The sequence below is a fragment of the Vicugna pacos genome, chromosome 2 (genome assembly GCF_048564905.1).
Source record: "Vicugna pacos chromosome 2, VicPac4, whole genome shotgun sequence".
Lineage (NCBI taxonomy): Eukaryota > Metazoa > Chordata > Mammalia > Artiodactyla > Camelidae > Vicugna > Vicugna pacos.
This window is the reverse complement of record NC_132988.1, coordinates 49,078,177-49,097,193: the sequence shown is the minus strand read 5'-3', so window position 1 is coordinate 49,097,193 and position 19,017 is coordinate 49,078,177. Positions and strand designations below refer to the sequence as shown.

The window sequence follows — 19,017 nt, the reverse complement described above, 5'->3', positions numbered from 1 at the left end:
ATGTACAGACTTTGCCTGTATGAACTTCAAAGACAGGAAGACAGGAACATAAACAACTAATTAATATATTATAAAATAAGGGCAGCATGAACATACTGGTAAGAGGGCATAGAAGAGGAAAAAAATTAATATTTTCATCAAAGTGGTCAAGAATTATTTACAGAGTATAAGATCAGAGGTAATACTCAAAATATTTATGAGCCAGTATGGAGGCAATCAGCCAATCAGAACAGAGCTGGCGGTGCACTGACCCAATCACAATAGACACTGGCAGCCCACACCTGTTTCATCATACTGGTGTGTACAGCGACAGCCTGTTAACCCCAGCTGTCCTCCTATACAGCTACTTAACTCAGTCAGCATTTAGAACACTTTGCTGATAAAGATAAGGGCATCCTGATTCGCAAAATAAGGGATTGTAACTTGGCTGCTGCAGGCCACTGAACCTGAGAACGGCACTGTTGAGGGGACTGGTAAGTAATAGGATGATTTTTAAAAAGGTAACATTTGTTTACACTGTGCCAGGTTCTGCATTAAACTTCAAGTATATTAATTTATTTAATCCTTACAACCTGTGGGGTACTTACTCTCATTTTACAGCTGAAAAAAAAAATGAAGTTCGAAAGGGATAAGTAACTTCCTCAAGTTATTTGGCTGGTACAAGCGACAGACATTGCTGGGGGCTCTACTGTAAATCTGCAGTATGATTTCTTTATGGAAAAGTTTTGTGGTTTTCTGTTGGAGGGTACTTCTCACAGGTTGGTGGATTTTCAAAAGTATTTGCTGCTGAAGTACAAGATGCAAAGGAGATGATACCATTCCTGGGAGGGAACACTGAAGGTTTGGCGAGAAGATGATGAGGAAGTTTTAGACACACTGAGTCTGAAGTTTTGTGGGATTTTACAAGTGGTGATGTCCAATCAGCCATTGGATATATAGATTTAGAGACAAAGGTTTTGGAATTACATAGTTTTTAACCAAAGTCACTGAGTGTAGATGGGCTCAGAGAAGTGATAAAGAGAGAGAAGCATAGAAAGCTCTGCAAAGAACTCTGAGGAGGAGAGGCATTTAAGCCACATACGGTGTAATGGAAGACGCAAAAGGCACTGGGAAATATGAAGTTCCAGAATTCAATGTGAACATGTTTTAAAGTGGTCAGGAGCATCAAATGCTGCTGAAAGGTCAGGTAAAATAAAGACTGCTAAGTATTCAGTTGATTTAGTACTACAGCCTTGGTGAGAGCAGGGCTGGCTGTGTGATGGGGCAGAAGCTAAACTAAAATGACCTGAGGAAGAAGATGAGAGCTGAAGTGGAAAAGGGGAATATAGGTACCCTTTTAGGAAAGATTTGAAAGGAGGAATATAGAGAGTGATAGGTGAGGGGGGAAGTGAAATGGATATATATTTGCTTTAATAGCAGGGAAGTATCATCTTTCAAATATATATATCCTTTATATGTGTGTGTGTGCATATTTATTTAAATTTTGATTGTGATAAAACACACAACAAAACTTACCAGCATAACCATTTTTATATGTACACGTCAGTAAGCCTTAAGTTAAACATTCACATTTTTGTGCAACAAATATCCAGAAAGTTTTCATATTGTTAAACTGAAATTCTGTACCCATTAAATAACAAATCCCATTTCTCCCTCCCACAATCCCCTAGCAACCACATTCTACTTTCTGTTTCTATAAATTTGATTACTCTGGTTACCTCACATAAACAGAATCATAGTATTTCCCTTTTTGTGCCCAGCTTCTTTTACTTAGTGTAATGCCCTCCAGGTTCATCCACGTTATAGCATATAACAGAATGGAAGGACATTGTTTAAGATGGGAGAGATTAAAGTTTGTTTAACTTCTGAAGAGGAGAGAGCTGCGACAAGGATATTTGAAGACACATGAGAAAAAGGGCAGAATCTATGCATGAGATCCAGGAGGTGGCAGGGGATGGGATCCCTAGTGTGGATGGAAGAATACTGTGATGTGAGGAAAGGAGAAAACTATGAGTATACGTGTGTAAATTAATTTTTCTGTGTAGTGTTATGAATTAAGAGAGTTTTAACAAGATGGATTTTGAATGGGTGAATGAATAAAAGAATGAATGAACAAATAAACATTTCTGTTCCATGGGTATATATTATAGGACCCACTAGTTACTTTAAAATTCTGGCCCTTGATCAGGATAAGGCCAGATGGACATTCTTATCCTTGAAAAAAAATGTTCAGGCCTGCATTTTCTTGATGCTAGTTAGCAGTGTCACTTTCTTTACAAGGAACAATATTAAAGATATAAAATTTACTGTTTTAGGTTGAAAGACATTATTTTCTCACCAACTACTCTAAGAGACTTAGATCATTATTAACTTTTTATATAATTATGACAATGGGAACTACTGAACATATACCTACTACAGATATTTCAGCTGAATATGAAAAGAGTTGATTTTAGCAAAAGTACTACTTTGGGACATTGTGCTACACACCAGAAATTGACACAATGGAACTGACTATACTTCAATTACAAAAAATTCTTACCTACAGTTTCTGGTCTGAGAGATGTAATGGACACCTCTGCTCCAATCAATCCAAAGAGAAGGGGCTGAAAGATGTACCAGGCTCCTGCTATAATTTTTTCAACATCTGCCTAAAGGAAACACACACACACACAAGAATTTTTACCATATGACTTTGAGAGTTCTAAGAATTTTACTAATTTGAAATTTGAGTCATTTAGACCTGAGATAGCTTTTATCTCTCCATAGTGCCTATAAATAAGATGTTAGCTAGAATAGAGCAAAAAATTGCACAAAAATACTTCTAACACAATTAAGATATTACATGAGGTGTTTTAGTGTTGGTTTGCAAATAAATGTTAATTGAAAAGGGTCTTACAAAGTAACTTTTAGGAGGACTTCTTTTTCTGAATATACAATCTGTGTATGTGTATTATAATAATTAATATTACTATATTTATTATATTACTATATTATTTCATACTTTGAAATTCTATTTTCATTCAACAATGTAAAATTAAAGACCTTATATTAGTGTATGTATCTAGATATGTACCTCATTATTGCTGCAACTGTGGTATAGAAGTATCATGGTTTATACAATCATTTCTTTATTAATAAGTTTTTAAGTTGTTTCCAATTTTATTGTATCTTTGTAACAATTACTGTTTATGGTTATCTCAAATCATGCACAAAAATTAAAGCCAGGTATAACAAAGTGCTGTGCCAGTTATTAATTTATTACTTTTTGGCTCCAAATCCTCCTTTCCTTGTTGCTCTGCAGAAAGTGGGGCTGGGCTCTTTAAATATTTCTCCTTTGCCAGCTGGCACCCTATTCAATTTTGTCACTAGAAGGCACTGAAAGATACTGCAAGAGAAGGCATGCTTCCAGGTTTCTGTGGCTCCTCCCGGCAAGATCCTTCAGCACCAGTCTCCTGCAGTCTAGGTGGTTTCCCAAGTGCCAGGTTCCTACAGTGCAGGGTGGCCAGCAACACCGAGTGGCCAGCAACTTCTTCCAGCCTACTCCTAGGGTGGTTTCATAAGTAACTCCCTTGGGCAGTATACCTCCCCATGCACCCTAGACGGTGGATTTCCCATAAGTTTGGAGCATAGATTTCCAGCAAATTCTGCAGGTAGGGCACCACTGTGACTTCTCTGCTACCCAGTGAACCAAGGCTCTAACAAGGTCTGGATTCTCAGCCCTGGGGGTGGAAGTAGTGAGGCGCGGTGACGAGGTGGAAGGGTAGGTTTTATCTCAGCCCTAGGGGTTTACAGCTGCTATTCTTATATTATTTATGGGTCTCTTTATATCTTACAAGCCAGTCCCTTGTTATTGGATTCCCAGGATGGTTAATAATAAACTTTCCCTATTCCAGTTACTATGTGATTTCTCTTTCCTTACAAGACCCTAACTGATATAAGCATAACTTTATAACACATAACACAAACATCCTAGGAAAAGACTGACACAATCGACCACGTAAAACTAAAATGTCTGTGGAAAAATAAACCATTAAAAAAAGGTGACAAATCAGGAGAAAATACCTGTACTATGGGTAACAGAATAAGGAGCAATAGCCAATCAATAAGAAAAAGATACAAACCCTAATAGAGAAATGGGCAATGCACATATACAAGTAATCACACAAGAAGAAAAACAAATGGTTAAAAAAGCATAAGATGTTACAACTCAGTAATCAGAGAAACACAAATTGAAATAATATACCACCATATTTGGACAGGGAAAGGGGCAATCACATTGGAAAAAACACTAAAAAGTATAATAAGGTAAAGTATTTGTAAGACTGTAAGCAAACTCTCACTAATTGGTAAAAGAACAAACTGTCAATGCCTTTTTCAGAAGGCAATTTATCAGTACCCATTACAGTGCTTAAGAATTTACATTGAACAGACTTTTTTTAATAAACTAATAAGAATCTATATTTTTGGAGAACACTTTTACACTTATAATTACACGTTTTTAAGGATCTGCACTTCCATATATGTATGGAAGTTTGACATGGGGGATTTCATTGTTTCTCTATTTTCTTCAGTTACTATTTCTGATATGTTTATTAGAGTGAAGATTCTATTTCTTCTTAGCTTATAAATGTTGAAAGATAGCATATGTGAGGGGTTAGTTGACTTATTTATATAGTTCTATTCCTATATCATGAAAGAAGTTATGTTTCTATATCATAAGGAATCAGATAATTGTCCATCAACAGATGACTGGATAAAGAAGTTGTGGAAGATATACACACACACACACACACACACACACACACATATATATATATACACACACACACACACACAAAATAGAATACTATTCAGCCATAAAAAAGAATAAAATAATGCCATCTGCAGCAACATGGATGGACCTGGAGATGTCATACTAAGTGAAATGAACCAGAAGGAGAAAGAAAAATACCATATGATTTAACTTGTATGTGGAATCTTAAAAAAAAAACACACAAATGAACTTATTTACAAACAGAAACAGACTCACAGATGTAGAAAACAAACTTATAGTTACCAGTGGGGAAAGGTGGGGTGGAGGGATAAATTGGGAGTTTGGGATTTGCAGATACTAACTACTATATATAAAATAGATAAATAACAAGGTCCTACTGTATAGGAGAGGGAACTATATTCAATACCTTACAATAGCCTATAACAAAAAAGAATATGAAAAGGAATATATATATCTGTATTACTGAATCACTATGCTGTACACCAGAAATTAACACAATGTTGTAAACTAACTATACTTCAGTTAAAAAAAAAAAAGGAATCAGATAATGACTTAGGTTCAAATTCTGCCACCCACTAACTTGCCCTCAGCACCTCATTTTTCTCATCTGTAAAATGAGTTTATATTAGAAAACATCCAAGATATTCTATCTTTTAATGACAAAGACTAGTTCTACCAAAATGGGTCCAGTTGTCACCACCTTTCCAAATACCTTTAAATTTTACTTTTCAATTTAATTTTTAGAATATATCATAGCTAAAGCTCAGATTTTAGTTGATACCCACAGCCGTAAAGAACAAAATCAATTCTATTAATTTTAGGTTACTTAGCCTTTTGTTGCCAGGACTAATTAATTGCTTAAGGACCATCCTCAGAAATATTTCAAGTACTCAGAACTCAGAAGTCCTAAAAAGTTTTCTCTACCAAATTATTTTTATTTCTAAACTGCAGACGAAGGCTATGATTTGCTTTTTGATTATGACACTTTAGACTAGTTGAACATGAGACATGGGCTTATATACTGTAAAACTTAAGAATGAGAGAAGAATCAAAATGTATCTTCCTGTGAACTTTTCATAACTTCAAAACCAAAATGAATTTGTTTATAAAGAAAATGGAGTTATCAAATAAGTTAAATATAAAAGATGAGCCCAGAGGTACGAAGACTGTGTCGTCCATTGAAAAGTTAAGGTCACTTTATTGGTATGCACCAATAGTAAGAATCTTCAAAATTACAAACCCCTTTCAAGAATGGACAAAAGGAAAAAGTTAAGAGAAATGGAGGTTTCATCATGAGTTAAATAACTACTTAAGTGGATACTTCTCTTCTTAGAACAATTCAAGATTCAGAGGATCCAAAATATATCAAGGAAAAAAAAATCCCACAACTATACAGCGCCTCTAGAAGCACTGGATTTGAAAACAGATGAAAAAAATAGATAACAGAGGCTTAAAAAAGGTGAGTGCATTTGAATACAACAAATAGCAATATTAATTACCGTATGGAAAAATCAAGCCAAAAAGCATGAAATAATGTCAGAACCTACAGGCACAAATAAAATTTTATGAAACATTTTAGCTTTTCAAGGTATAACTCAACAATAGTTGAGCTGCTATAGTGCTGTTGAGTATACAAGCATTTCATTTCCATTTCTTTATATAATAGCCACAACAATTCTTTAAATGTGATTATTATTTTTTTCCACATTACAATTGAAGAAACTGAGTATTAGAGAAAGTAGGTGACTTTTGGGGGATTACACAGCTCAAGAGTCACAGAATGGTGATTGGAATCCCAGTATTCATATCTTAAATTTTGTGCTTTTTATTATGTACTGCTCTGGAGGTAGTTATAAAAATAATAAGGGCTATTATTCACTGAGTGTATTCTATGACTAAGGACTTTGTTTTATAGAGATTATTTCACTTAATCCTCCACTCTATGAAGTTCTTGCTGTTATCACTCCCCACGTGAGAGATAAAGAGATCGATGACTGAGAAGTTAGATAACTTGCATGTGGTCATATAGCTACTAAATTGTAGACTGGAGGTTAGCTCAAGCTGTTTGAGCTCTGATGCTATACAACAGAACGGGGGAAAAAAAAAGAAATCCAAAATCTGGACATGTTGGTTTGGCGACTCTGGAAGTACTAAATTAGAAAAGATATGGAGAGTGCCTGCCACATAGTTAATTCAGTGAAGATTCATTTTCCGTCCTGTTTTAGGGAACCATTTTGATACATTCAAATGGTATGTTCTCATCCTGGGTTGGCCACCTACTGGCTTTGTGACCTTAGGCAATCTGTCTAGTAACTCTAAGGTCTTAGTGTCCTCATTTGTAAAATGGTTTGATATCTACCTTTCAAGGTTACTGTATAGAGTAAATAACATATGTAAAATTTCACTAGCAAAGAGAACTTTAAGGAAAAAAAAACTATTGAGGAAAGATCCTAGTAAGAGATCCATAGATCTGATCACATGAAAGTACATATTATTGTGTAAAATTGAAAAGAATATAAAAAGGCATAAAAAGCTAATTTCATATATGTAAATATGTGTATATATGTATATGTATATATCCTACAGATCAATAATCAATCAAAGTTCAGAAGATAATGGAAAAAGACCTATCAAAGAATAATAAAAAAACCCCAAACAAATGGTTAAGTGTATGAAAATGTGTTTGATTTATTATTAATCAAAGAAGTATAAAAGAAAACAAGATACCACTTTTTACCTCTCAGTATGGCTAGAGTAAAAACAATAATCTTCTAAGCCAGTGGTTCACAATGTGTGGTCCCCAGATCAGCAGAATTAGTATTACCTGGGAACTGCAGAAGTGCAAATCCTCAAGCCCCATCATAGTCTAACTAAACCAGAAATTTGGGAGCAGGAACCAGAAATCTAATTTAACAAGACTTACAGGTGATTCTGACTTATGCTCAAGTTTGAGAAACTATTCTAAGCTGATGAGGGTGTGATGACATACGTACCTCATATATTACTGGTAGAAAGTAAATGGATACAACTCTAGAGAGCTGTTTGGTAACATGTGGCAAAAAAACTCAAAATGTTGTTATCTGACTCCAAACTTTCACTGAATCATGTCCTAAGGAAATGATTAGAAAATGTATTTTAGCATAATTAAAAATAGCAGAGACTGAAAATAAACTACATATTTAGTTATAAGGGAATGGTTTAAAAAATTATGGGGCATCCATGTGTGTGCGTGTGCATGTGTGTATGTATAAAGAGATATACACAGGACAGTAGCCAGAGGTAGATATGAAAACCAATGTACTTAGCTTTTTCTCTAGGTTGCAGATTACAATGACCTTCTACGTAATCAGTCAGGTGCAGGCAATTCAGGCAAAGTTATGACAAATGCAGACAAACAGCTGCTTTGTTTTGGTTTACAACAATCTTTTCTGTACAACCTACATTATATTCTACAGAACAGTGTCATTGAAATTCATCAAAGTTTCCTTTCTTTGTCTTTCTGTGCCCACAGCTAATCCCTACTTGCATGGGGATTAGTGTCCCCCTTGATTTCCTGTTGCTAAAACTACTCTTTTATGCTCTCTATTCCAAATGATATGGCTTCCTCTTCATTGTTTTTTTAAATCCTATCATTTACAAATTTTGAGACTTAATTTTAAATGGCAAAGTTTAGAAGTATAATGTTTTTAGTATACTTGATATGGCTTACTCAAATAGATGTCAGAATATAAAAATGTGCCCTGTACAATAATGCTACAGTTGTGTTACAGGGTAGTACAAGTCGCTCGAATCAAATGAGAGCTTAAATCCCAGTGCCAATTTCTAATTTTGTGACCTTGGACGTGTTTTTTAAGTTCTCCTGATTTACAGTCTCTATAAAATGGAAATGATAATACTTTTTCAAAGTTTCCTTTGTGGAAATAAGTGAAGCCATGTAAAAACAAAGGTTTAATAAGAGCAAATAGTCATGAGAGATGAGGGACGATAAGAGTACCCGATTTATACGAGGAAGTTCATTTACTTTTTAGCCTTTTTCTTGTCAGATGCTACATTATTTGAAATCAGGAAGTAGAACTGAATAATACACGTGACGCTGAAAAAAAGAGTAGACCTGAAACAAGCATTATAGTCAAGCCTCCTGACAAGGCAGCAAACCTAGGTGCCCATCTGGTGCCTAGAGCAGGGTTTCAAAAGGGCTCTCTCCTTTCCCTCAAAGCCCAATCTACCTCAGCCCACTTTCCTCTGGCTTCAGTACCCTTTCCTAAGGAAATGGGAGCCCCTACCCTGCCCCTACAAGGCAGCCCCTACCAATCCCTCCCTTTGCTAAAGCAAGATGGGTCACGATTATACTTGCTCTAACTTGATAATCACACTCTTAGAGAAGAGCCTCCTACGTGAATGCTGTTTACCCAAAGGAAATTCTGTCTCTATCATATCTCTGCAGAGCGTCACATACTTAAATATGATTACATACTTAATCTCAAAATTTATAACCCTCACAATGTTTCTATATGACATTATATTACGCTTAATTATTTTGAGCAGTGGTCTTCAGGTTTTCCAAAATGACATATCTGCATTTAGTTTAGGTCACATACACCTAATTTCTTCATTAAACAGAACAGCATATGATCCTGTCAAGTATCTTGAAATTAAAATAAATAAATGGCAACCAGCTAATTTCCATAATACATCCTAAGAAAATGGATAATCTTAATGATCTTGAAAATTGGTAAGAAAAATCAAACAATCTCATAAAAAATGGGCACAGGCTTTTGAACAAATTGGCTAGTAAACACATACAAAGATGATTAGCTTCATTCACAAAGAAATGCAGATCAGATCAGCAATGACATACATTTTTCACACATAAGATTAGCAGAATACCTGAAGACTGAAAATACTCAGATCAGAAAAGCAAATCCTCTCCCATAGTATTGGTGAGAATTCAAAGGGCAAACCGATATTAGCAAAAGTATCAATGTGCATACTCTTCAGTAGAGCAATCCTATTTCTAGAAAATGTATATTACAAACTCAATGATATGCTATAATTAATTTTTTTTCACAATTTAATATTTCTGAAATTAGGATGTTACATCATAATTTAATTGGCAGCATTCTTTTTCCTTCTTGGTGGCATGTAAAATAATAGTGCTTCTTCAACTCAACAGTATTTAGAGCTTATGAAATACAGTATATATAAGGGCATTTTATTGAAGCACCTTTGTCTTAGCAGAAAATTAGAAACAATCTAATGTCTATTAGTAGGAGACTGATTAAACAGAGTATAGCAGAGCTATTCAATGCAATACTCTGCAGCCCTTACAAAGAGTAAGGAAGGCAGCATGGAAATAGGACCATGATATGTTTTAGGTGGAGACACCGAGTTGTAGATTGGTATGTAAGGAGGAAAGGATGTGCGTGTGTGCACTTGGGCATACCCTTAATGCATAGACAATAGCTTTTATGATTAAATAACTTTATTAATTTGACGTTAAGAAACTATCTGGAAAGAAAAAATTAACCTAATCAAAAAGTAATCATGAGCAGAAGAATTTTAAATGAATTCACCTTTTGGCTGGCCCATCCCTTGCCTGCAAGGAAAGCCATGACCAACGTGCACAGTCCTCCTGATCCAGGGAAACCAAAATACGTGCTGCTGAACACAGCCAGCACAGACAGCCCCAAGATAAGGAATGCTCTCTTCCACACCAGTTTGTCCTTGAGGAGAAAAGAGGTTGGTTAGCTCAATTATTTCATGCAAATGATCTTTAATTAGTTGATTTTTCCATATTCAGGACTTAGCAGAAAATAAAAAATGTCTGTCTGTGCACATAAATGCATGACATAACATTTACTTTCTTTTTCTCAATAAAAGTAGAGTTAGCACAAATGCACGAATGTCACCTCCTCTTCCAGAAACACCAGTCACTCTCCTCTGCTGTTACCAAAGCAGAAGTTCACAGGGCTAAATGAAACAGCAGAAAAAAAGACACGGGCTTTGGGGTCAGACCAGAGCTTAACTTCTAGCTTCTACACCACTGGCGTATGTAGTTGGACACATTATTAGCCTCTTCAAGCTTGCTTTCTTCCTTTCCAAAAGCACAGGGATTTTATGAAGGCTAAAGAGGTAATATCTTCATTATTTTTAGGCTCTTTGTTTATTCTTTAATGTTTTGCTCTCCTGGTGTTTCTTTCCAAATCCTTGAAAACACCAAGAAGCTTTAAGAGGCTGTAGGCTGACAGTAGTTTTTTGCTGTTGCTGATTTTTAGTCTAAGAAATGTGCACCTCTCTCCCTTTACTTTTCCCTGTTCAGCCTTTTAAACTTCTTGATCCTTTTAGAAGGCAGGCAGGCCTTTAGAAGTGTTTGGCTTGGAGGCATGCAAGCTCTGCCATTGGGTTACCCAAGTCCATTCCCAGCTCTATGGCTTTCTAGCTATGTGACCTTGTGTAAGTCACTTCTCCCTAAGCCTCAATTTCCTCATTGGTAAATGATCATATTAAGAGTACTCTCTTCATGTGCTATTGTGTGGATTGGACTGGATTAGCACTTCCCAACAGAATGAACATTCAGTGATGGCAGAAGTTTCTATATCTGCAATGGCCACGGGTAGCTAGTGGCTGCTATACTGAACCACTGTACTTACCACATCATCTAATACATAGTAAGAAACAAACTGTGAACCACCATTTTTCTCTTTATTTTGTTGCTTAATTAGAAAATTCTATAATTTTCTTTCACATATTCATAAAATCTTTCACAGACAATTTCACTTGGAGTTTTTGGAGCACAGTAAAAATTCAAAGCAACATACATTGTGATAATGTTCTACTTTAGTTAAGCTTCTAGTTGCATTCAAAATGATCTGAAATCTCAAAATAATGCCAGTTATTAAAGGGGAAAAAAAGACTTTTATATATTTATCTATTCTAAGAGACTTAGAAGGGTAAAAGAAAACAAACAGAACCTTTGCTTCTTATTAAGAAATCATTGTATACAATAAAGAACTTTGACATCTTTAGTGAGAAATACTGGACTACATTATAATGAAATGTTCAGGTCTATCTATTTGATAGTACTAGAATCTGGGGTATTTTGATTCTAAAAAAGGGGGCCCTATGAGCCATTTTATATCTTGATTTAGTTGAGTATTACATATAATAATTAAAAAGTAATAAATAAAAAGATGCATCATATTATTCAAGAATTGATGTTATTTGTTTTACAGTGAAATTTGAAGTATACAGAATATAAATTAGAGAAAAAAATTCCCAGGCTGCATTAAAATCTTATACATCCAGCTCCCTTTATAAATCTCATGGACAGCATCGATACTGCAATAAGCGGTTTTAAAATGGGGGGTTGTTTTCTAAATCACATCCTTCACATCAGCTTTCAGGGGAGTGTTCCAGAATGTTTTTCCAGTGACATTTTAGAGCACGACTTTCTCACAGATTATTTCTCTTACCTGGTCACCGCTTGGAAAATACCGAATAAAAAATCCAAGAAGCAATCCAGCTGCCATACCAATGATCACTTCCAAAACTCCCTTGAGGACGTTAAAAACTGTGGAGCCTAAAAAATATATAAAAAGAAAAACTTCATACGGAATCCTAACTGCATAAATATACAGACTTTAATCATCAACAAAAAGCATCTAATTACATAGAAAAGTTCACAGGTACTTCCTGCTCTCTACATTCTTAAATATATGTGACTTAAAATGTCAAATAAAATGGGCCTACATTGAGAAAGGTATGCATATTACTGGAGATAAATTTCAAAACAGGCACAAGCTATGATTTGTGCACTGTTTTCTATGTTTACTTTAGTATAAATTTACTTTATTATTTACTAAAACATATGAAAGATAAAATTCATGAATCAGATTTAATTTGTTCTACTGTATTATATGCTGGGTAAGTAGACAGACCTAGTGTTCAAATCGCCATATAAGAGCTTAATTTGTTAATAATACATGTATGCTGATTTTAGTAGCTCTAATAGGTATAGAATAGAGTAACTTAAGAATTTGGCAATTAAAGTCAAGAATTTTTTCTTATACAATGAATGCAGGGGACTTACCCCTTCTCAAATGCTATTTCTAAGAATAAATCTTAAAATAAACTATTTTTGAAATTGCTCTTAGAAAAGTCTTTATTTGTTGCTTAGCTTTTTTGAAATATCATAATAGAGAGATAAGTAAACTGTATTTTTCCCCATAGCAAACAGAATTTAGGAAACGTTAATTAAAAAATCTTTGTTAGCACATTGTGCAGAAAATTATATTAAAACTACTCAACATATAAAGCCCTTCCTCACACACAGTTCTAAGAAAATATGTACTAACTAGTTACGTGGTTTTTTTGTTATTGTAGTTTTGAGTACCAAATATGTCACCCCAAACCATGCCACTTTGGCATAAAGATTATTTTGATCTGAACGCAATTGAGAAGAAACAGATACAAGATAAGTTCTCTGCCTTCTCCCTATTTGCTTTTACCTATTTTTTATTCATTTTTTTTATTGAAGTATAGTCAGTTTACAATGTATTAATTTCTGGAGTACAGCACAGTGATTCAGTTACATATATATATATATATATATATATATATATATATATAAATTCCTTTTCATATTCTTTTTCATTATAGGCTATTACAAGGTATTGAATATAGTTCCCTGTGCTCTACAGTAGGAACTTGCTGTTTCCTATTTGCTTTTTAAAGTAGGAGATAAATTTATAAAGTTGGCCCTCTCCCCTCTCTATCAGGAAAGACAGAAGTTAACCACTGAGACAACCCGGAACCGTTATCGGCCCAGGGACAGCACCAGCAGAATCTATGTAACAAACCGCTGAAACCTCATTTAACAAGAGTTTGCTCATATATTTGCCTTTCCACAATTTGCTGTCTTGAAAAGCTCAAAGTCCTTTTCCTTTGCCTTGCACTTCTCTACAAAATTATTGTTCTTTGCTACAATGCTATATAAGCCCCAATTCTAACCACTCCTTAGAGTCACTCATCACTGAGTACTCCTGAGTGTAAGCGCTCATACATGCTAATAAACTGTTTTTCTCTCGTTAATGTCTTTGGTCAGTCTGATTTACAGGGCCCAGCCAATGAACCTAAGATGGGTAGACAGGAAACGGTTTTTCCTCTCCTCCAGTTTCAATCATCTCTCTTATTTAAAACAATAATTACCTCTGTAGTAATCTTACTTAGCTAGGACAGCTCTCTGTTAGGTACCGGTGTGACTGTTGAAAGCATCTAGGTATGATAATGGCCTATGTCTTCAGCTATTTCAGTAAATAATTTACTATAAATGTGTAGAAAAGAGCTAATTGGTTTCAGTCTCTGATATAGTAAGTTTGTTTGTTTGGTTTTTTTTTTTTAAAGACTTTTTGGGCCCCACTTCTGAAAATTTTGACTGAATAAATCTGGCAGGGCCTGGGATTCACCTTTTAAAGAGGCTTCAGGTAGTTCCCATCCAAATGGCTTAAGGACCGCATTTAGTGGGGCAGGGCAGAAGGAAAACAGCATTACTGACCGAGAAGGTACTTCAAGCTATCCATGCCTGCACCCCAGCACACCCTCCTCCTTGCCTGCTCTCATCCCAGGTGATTATAATGCAAACCCTATGTTGCTATAAAGCCATGGTTTCCATTCCCAGAGGTTCTGATTTAACCGGTCTAAGGTAGTGCCTACATGAGTATTTCAAAAAATTCCCCAGGTAATCCTAGGGTGCAGCTGAGGCTGAGAATATTTTAAAGGTATATACCAGGAAAACAGTAGGAATGTAGTTGGATAGGTAGAGCAGAATTAAAAATGACAAAAGTGTAGATTTGACTTAATAGGTAACGGGGATCCTCACTGGATCTCGAACAAGAAACTGACATTTTAAAAGCCATATTTTGATAAGATTAATTCACCAGTGACACAGCAGGGGCTGGATATGAGGCAATTTTGGGGTGATGGGAAGAGGTGAAGTGCTAGGTAATCAGCAGAAATCATGCATAATCAAAAAATACCTATAGCAGGGTGGAGAGACTAAAAATACATGACTTTCTAAGATGTGTCCCCACTAAATAATCTGAAGCTAAATTTAAGTTACATTACCTCTTGTCAATAATATGAAATTGCAAATCTTATCTCCCAATAGTATATGTCCAACTTTTGCAGATTATAATAATTTAAACTACTGAAGAAGTAATGATCTTTTACCTATCTGTGATTTAATCTGCATCCGTGGATGCAGATTAAAAAACGAACTTTAATTTATGTTGCACCAAAGGAGAGAAAGTGTTGAATAACCGTGGAAGAGAAGAAAAATGCCTTAACTTCTTTCAGTATTATTACTTAAAACATAATGTGCCCATATCAAACACTTCATAAGTATTAAAAACTACTCATTAAAATCATAGCTGCTATTACTCTGTAGGGAAAATGGAGTCACTCACGCTCCCTCGCCGGACATCAGGCGCCCAGTGACTCAGCTGTACTATCCCGCATGCGCAGTACCCGTGTGGTGCTATGTAAGCATGACTTGCACCACGCAGGCGCACTGGTTAGCTCCTATCGTAGTTGGCTAGATGCTGGCTTTAGCTGCCTTGATATGTAAGGCAGAAGGGGCTTTTCCCCACCTGCGGCCATTGAAGCCCCTGTACTCCTCCGCGAATAAAGGCACGTCAGAAATACCTACGGCTCTGAGAGTGTTCTTCCATCTGCCAGAATCCGTGAACCTACCAGGCCCTGAGCGCCTGCAGTACATACACAAAAAACGTTGAAGATGAGAGAGCAGAAACTGTTCCTATTTCAGAAGAGCGCTGTTCCTGCCACTTGGCCTGCTCTCTGTCGCTGTGCTCATGGAAAACCTACTCAGGCCTGTGTGGAGTCTTCCAGATTAAACTTTCCCAGAGTCTCCATGCAGGAGCTGTTTTAGTCCTTTTTTAAACGTTGCCACTTTGAATCTCCCGTTTCTGCACTTAGCAGACCATTTGGGCAGCCTATGCCTAGAGGGTAAAGAAAGACAGGAAGCTACCAGGCCCTCCGTAGGTATGGAACTAACTCTTGGGAGGTGCTTTCCCTATTTTAACTTGCCTAAATCAATTATCAAGCAAATATGCCATGCTTGTAACGTCACAAGCTATGTCTCTAGAGTGCAAGAGAACAGCACGTGGTGAACGGATCAGTTTACCTGTGGAAAACGCCATGCCCAGGCAGGTGTTGAAGCCAGTAATGGCCAGGATGTCATCGAAGCTGCCAGCAGCCATGAGTAAGGTCGGGACGCCCTTTTCAACACCGTAGCCTCCTTCCTGCAAGAGGAGCATTGAAGGCACCACAACAGCTGGAGATACAGCACCTAAAACAAAACTAAGCAGGCAGTGCTTTGAGCAAATATGACAGTCTCTTACTCGTTGTTATTATTACTGAAATTATAGTAACCTCTACTCTTCTAAAGGTTACACATAAGACAACCAGTCTTTCAGATGGCATCAAGGCACCAAACCAGAAACGTAAACACATGCAGGTTCCACAGAACACTTTTTCAAAGTGTGGCCATGGACAACTTATACTGGAACTACTTAAGTTGCCTAAAAATATATACTTAAGGGTGGCATAGAAGATCTAACGGGGTTATGCCCCAGGAATCTGCCTTTTTAAAAACAAAACAAAACAAAACATTCCTGGTATGAGGTTTGAAAAAAATGGCCACGGACTTTCTGGACTAGAACCCAGTGACAGTAGGCCTTTTATCAGGATCTGGTATGTAAAATAAAACAACAGATTAGAAGGAGAAGGCCATAATGAGCTGACAGCGATACTCATAATGGCAGCAGTAACAGTTTTATAGTGCTGACTATGCTCCAAACACCGTTTTAAGCCCTTTATATATAGTAACTAATTTAATTCTCACAACAACCCCATGAAAAAGCTACAATCATTATCTTCGTTTTGCAAATAAGTAAACTGAGGCACAGAGAGATTAAATAATTTGCCAGAGACCACATAACACAAAGTCATAGAGCTGGGATTTGAATCCAAGCAGTACAGCCCGAGTCTTACCCATGGGAAAAACTTCTTACTTCCTGCCTACGTATTAGTATTAAATTCTTACCAAGTACTTTCACATTTATTTACTTCTCCTGGCTCTTAACCATTAGAAGAAAGAACTGATGGTAGAAAGAAGAGACAGCAGAACCACCTATTCAAACAGCCTGGTGACAGAAGAAGGAGGAAAACAGTGCTGGGTGTTGATCACTATTGATGTGTTTCTTATCCTTTGTGCAGACTGAGGTGAGATCTGGCTTTTCTCTCACTGGCATGGAATCACGGATAGGTTAAAGATCATTACTTTTCCAGTAGTTTAAATTATTATAATCTGCAAAAGTTAGGCATATACTATATACATATACTGTAATTTGAAGTTACAGTGTCTAGATCATGCTGGAATATCTATGTTGTATTTTCTGACGTCCTTAAGAAAATGCTATTACAACTTTCTCTTGTATGGAATCAGAGAAAGCCCTAAAGGTCTATGCATATTTTTATACAACAAAGAAAAACCATTACCCCAGCAGAAATCCCCATTGCCACGGTAAACCCATGAGGAAGTGGGCAAGAACAGCAGATGTGCATGCCTCTACGAGACAAGGACCCATGGATAATCTTACACAGACACCTTTCAACTTCTTCAGGGCCTGAAATATACAGACAGACATACCACAATAATGCTCTAAAGACATGCAGAGATTATGACATTAAATGCTTTTGCTTCTGTATTCAGACCACATCTGGATCACCATAAAATTTCCAGGAATGCTCCACTCAGAACATCCAGTGTCCTAAGTGTTTTAGAGATAGTTTATTTAGTCCTTGTAGTCACCCTGTGATTTGGGTAATATTATTACACACATTGTGTAGATGTCCTTATCTAAAAAGGTACAAGTTAAAGTAATTTGTCTAAGATCATGGCATTGGTGAGCTGAGAAGCTAGGTTTGCACTCAGGCCGTCTGCTTCCACAGTCTGTGCTCACAATTCCCACACTAGCTGACTTAACCCGCTCAGTTTTAACTTTATAATTTGTGGCCCCCAAATGAGGCGTGGGTGAAAACCTCCATCCTCAAGAACATTCATTCCCACATTCAAAACATACATGAAAAAAAGCATTACAAAACCACATACTTAAGACTCATTCTATATACTAGGCAGTTTCCTGAGCCAGTATAATTATCTCCAAAATCTTGCATAGGGCTGTGCACACCAAAAATATGATATCTTCTCTCTCACAACCATCATCTATAACTCCAGCCTACATTTCTGTCAGAGAAAGGGGGGACCTTTATTCTTGGTGCTGTCCCCAGATGGTACCTCCACCTTTCTCCAAGAAAGAGAATGGGAACATCTTCCAGGGATAGTCCTGCATGAAATACATTCTATTCTTTTCTTGTGAATGTCATGCAGTGTCCACTCCATTTCCTAAAGCTCAGTGATTCTAAATACCGGCAGGAGTGAAGGAACAAAATTCCTAGTCAATAATTAGAAATTTGTACTTCATACATTTGAATCAAGCCCAAGGCCAGCGCGAACCAATATGACAGACAGGGCTATGCTTCTCAGAGCAGAAGACCACTGGTGTTGGACCTGCACGTTATCACTGACGACAGGGATATTCCTGATGAGAAACCCGGCAAGCAGCATGCCTAGAATGGAGAAGTCAAACAACTCTTTAGTAAGTTTTCAAATACAGAAAATAGGTTTTGGCACTTTAGCTGTGAAAGAGACTACCCTACAATCTTAGGAACCATCTTTTTTTCTTTGCTTAGTGCTTAGGTGGAATGAGGTTAAACTTTTAATTACAAAATTAAAAAACTGATAATAGATTAGAGGAGTTAAGAAAAGGTTTTAATATGCAAGAAAAAATGAGATTAGAACAATTAATAACTGAAGTCCAGCACAGCAGTCTCAACTTAGATTGCATATTAGAATCACCTGGGAAGCTTTTAAAAGTTCTGATGCCTGGGGCATATGCCACAACAATTAATTCAGAATCTCTGGGCATCAGCTTTTAAAAAACTTCTTGAGGTGATTCCTACGTGCAGCCAGGTTTGAAAACTTACGATCTTGCTATGGAAAGTGTGGACTTTGAGCTTAGGAGAAATGCAGAAACTCAGGCCCCACCCCCAGATCTAGTCAATTAGAGTCAGCTAAATTTTAACAAGGTCCCAAAGTCATT

At 36.4% G+C, this 19,017-nt stretch overlaps 1 protein-coding gene and 1 long non-coding RNA gene across 10 annotated transcripts in view; one reads left to right on the top strand and one right to left on the bottom strand.

The window, feature by feature from the left end:
- Nucleotides 1-19,017, bottom strand: part of SLC9B2 (solute carrier family 9 member B2) — a 46,412-nt gene that overhangs the window by 9,981 nt on the left and 17,414 nt on the right. For both annotated transcript variants that reach the window (XM_072939571.1, XM_072939578.1), the window contains exons 5-10: nt 18,342-18,484; nt 17,354-17,481; nt 15,978-16,153; nt 12,250-12,356; nt 10,351-10,500; nt 2,543-2,651 (exon numbers count right to left, since the gene is read on the bottom strand). In XM_072939571.1, the coding sequence (XP_072795672.1) occupies nt 2,543-2,651; nt 10,351-10,500; nt 12,250-12,356; nt 15,978-16,153; nt 17,354-17,481; nt 18,342-18,484 (813 nt within the window). The remainder of the gene's footprint in view (nt 1-2,542; nt 2,652-10,350; nt 10,501-12,249; nt 12,357-15,977; nt 16,154-17,353; nt 17,482-18,341; nt 18,485-19,017) is intronic.
- The window catches only part of LOC140686217 (uncharacterized), a 33,422-nt gene continuing 14,704 nt past the window's right edge, over nt 300-19,017 (top strand). For all 8 annotated transcript variants that reach the window (XR_012059875.1, XR_012059878.1, XR_012059876.1 and 5 more), the window contains exons 1-2: nt 300-473; nt 6,111-6,236. This is a non-coding gene — a long non-coding RNA (uncharacterized lncRNA). The remainder of the gene's footprint in view (nt 474-6,110; nt 6,237-19,017) is intronic.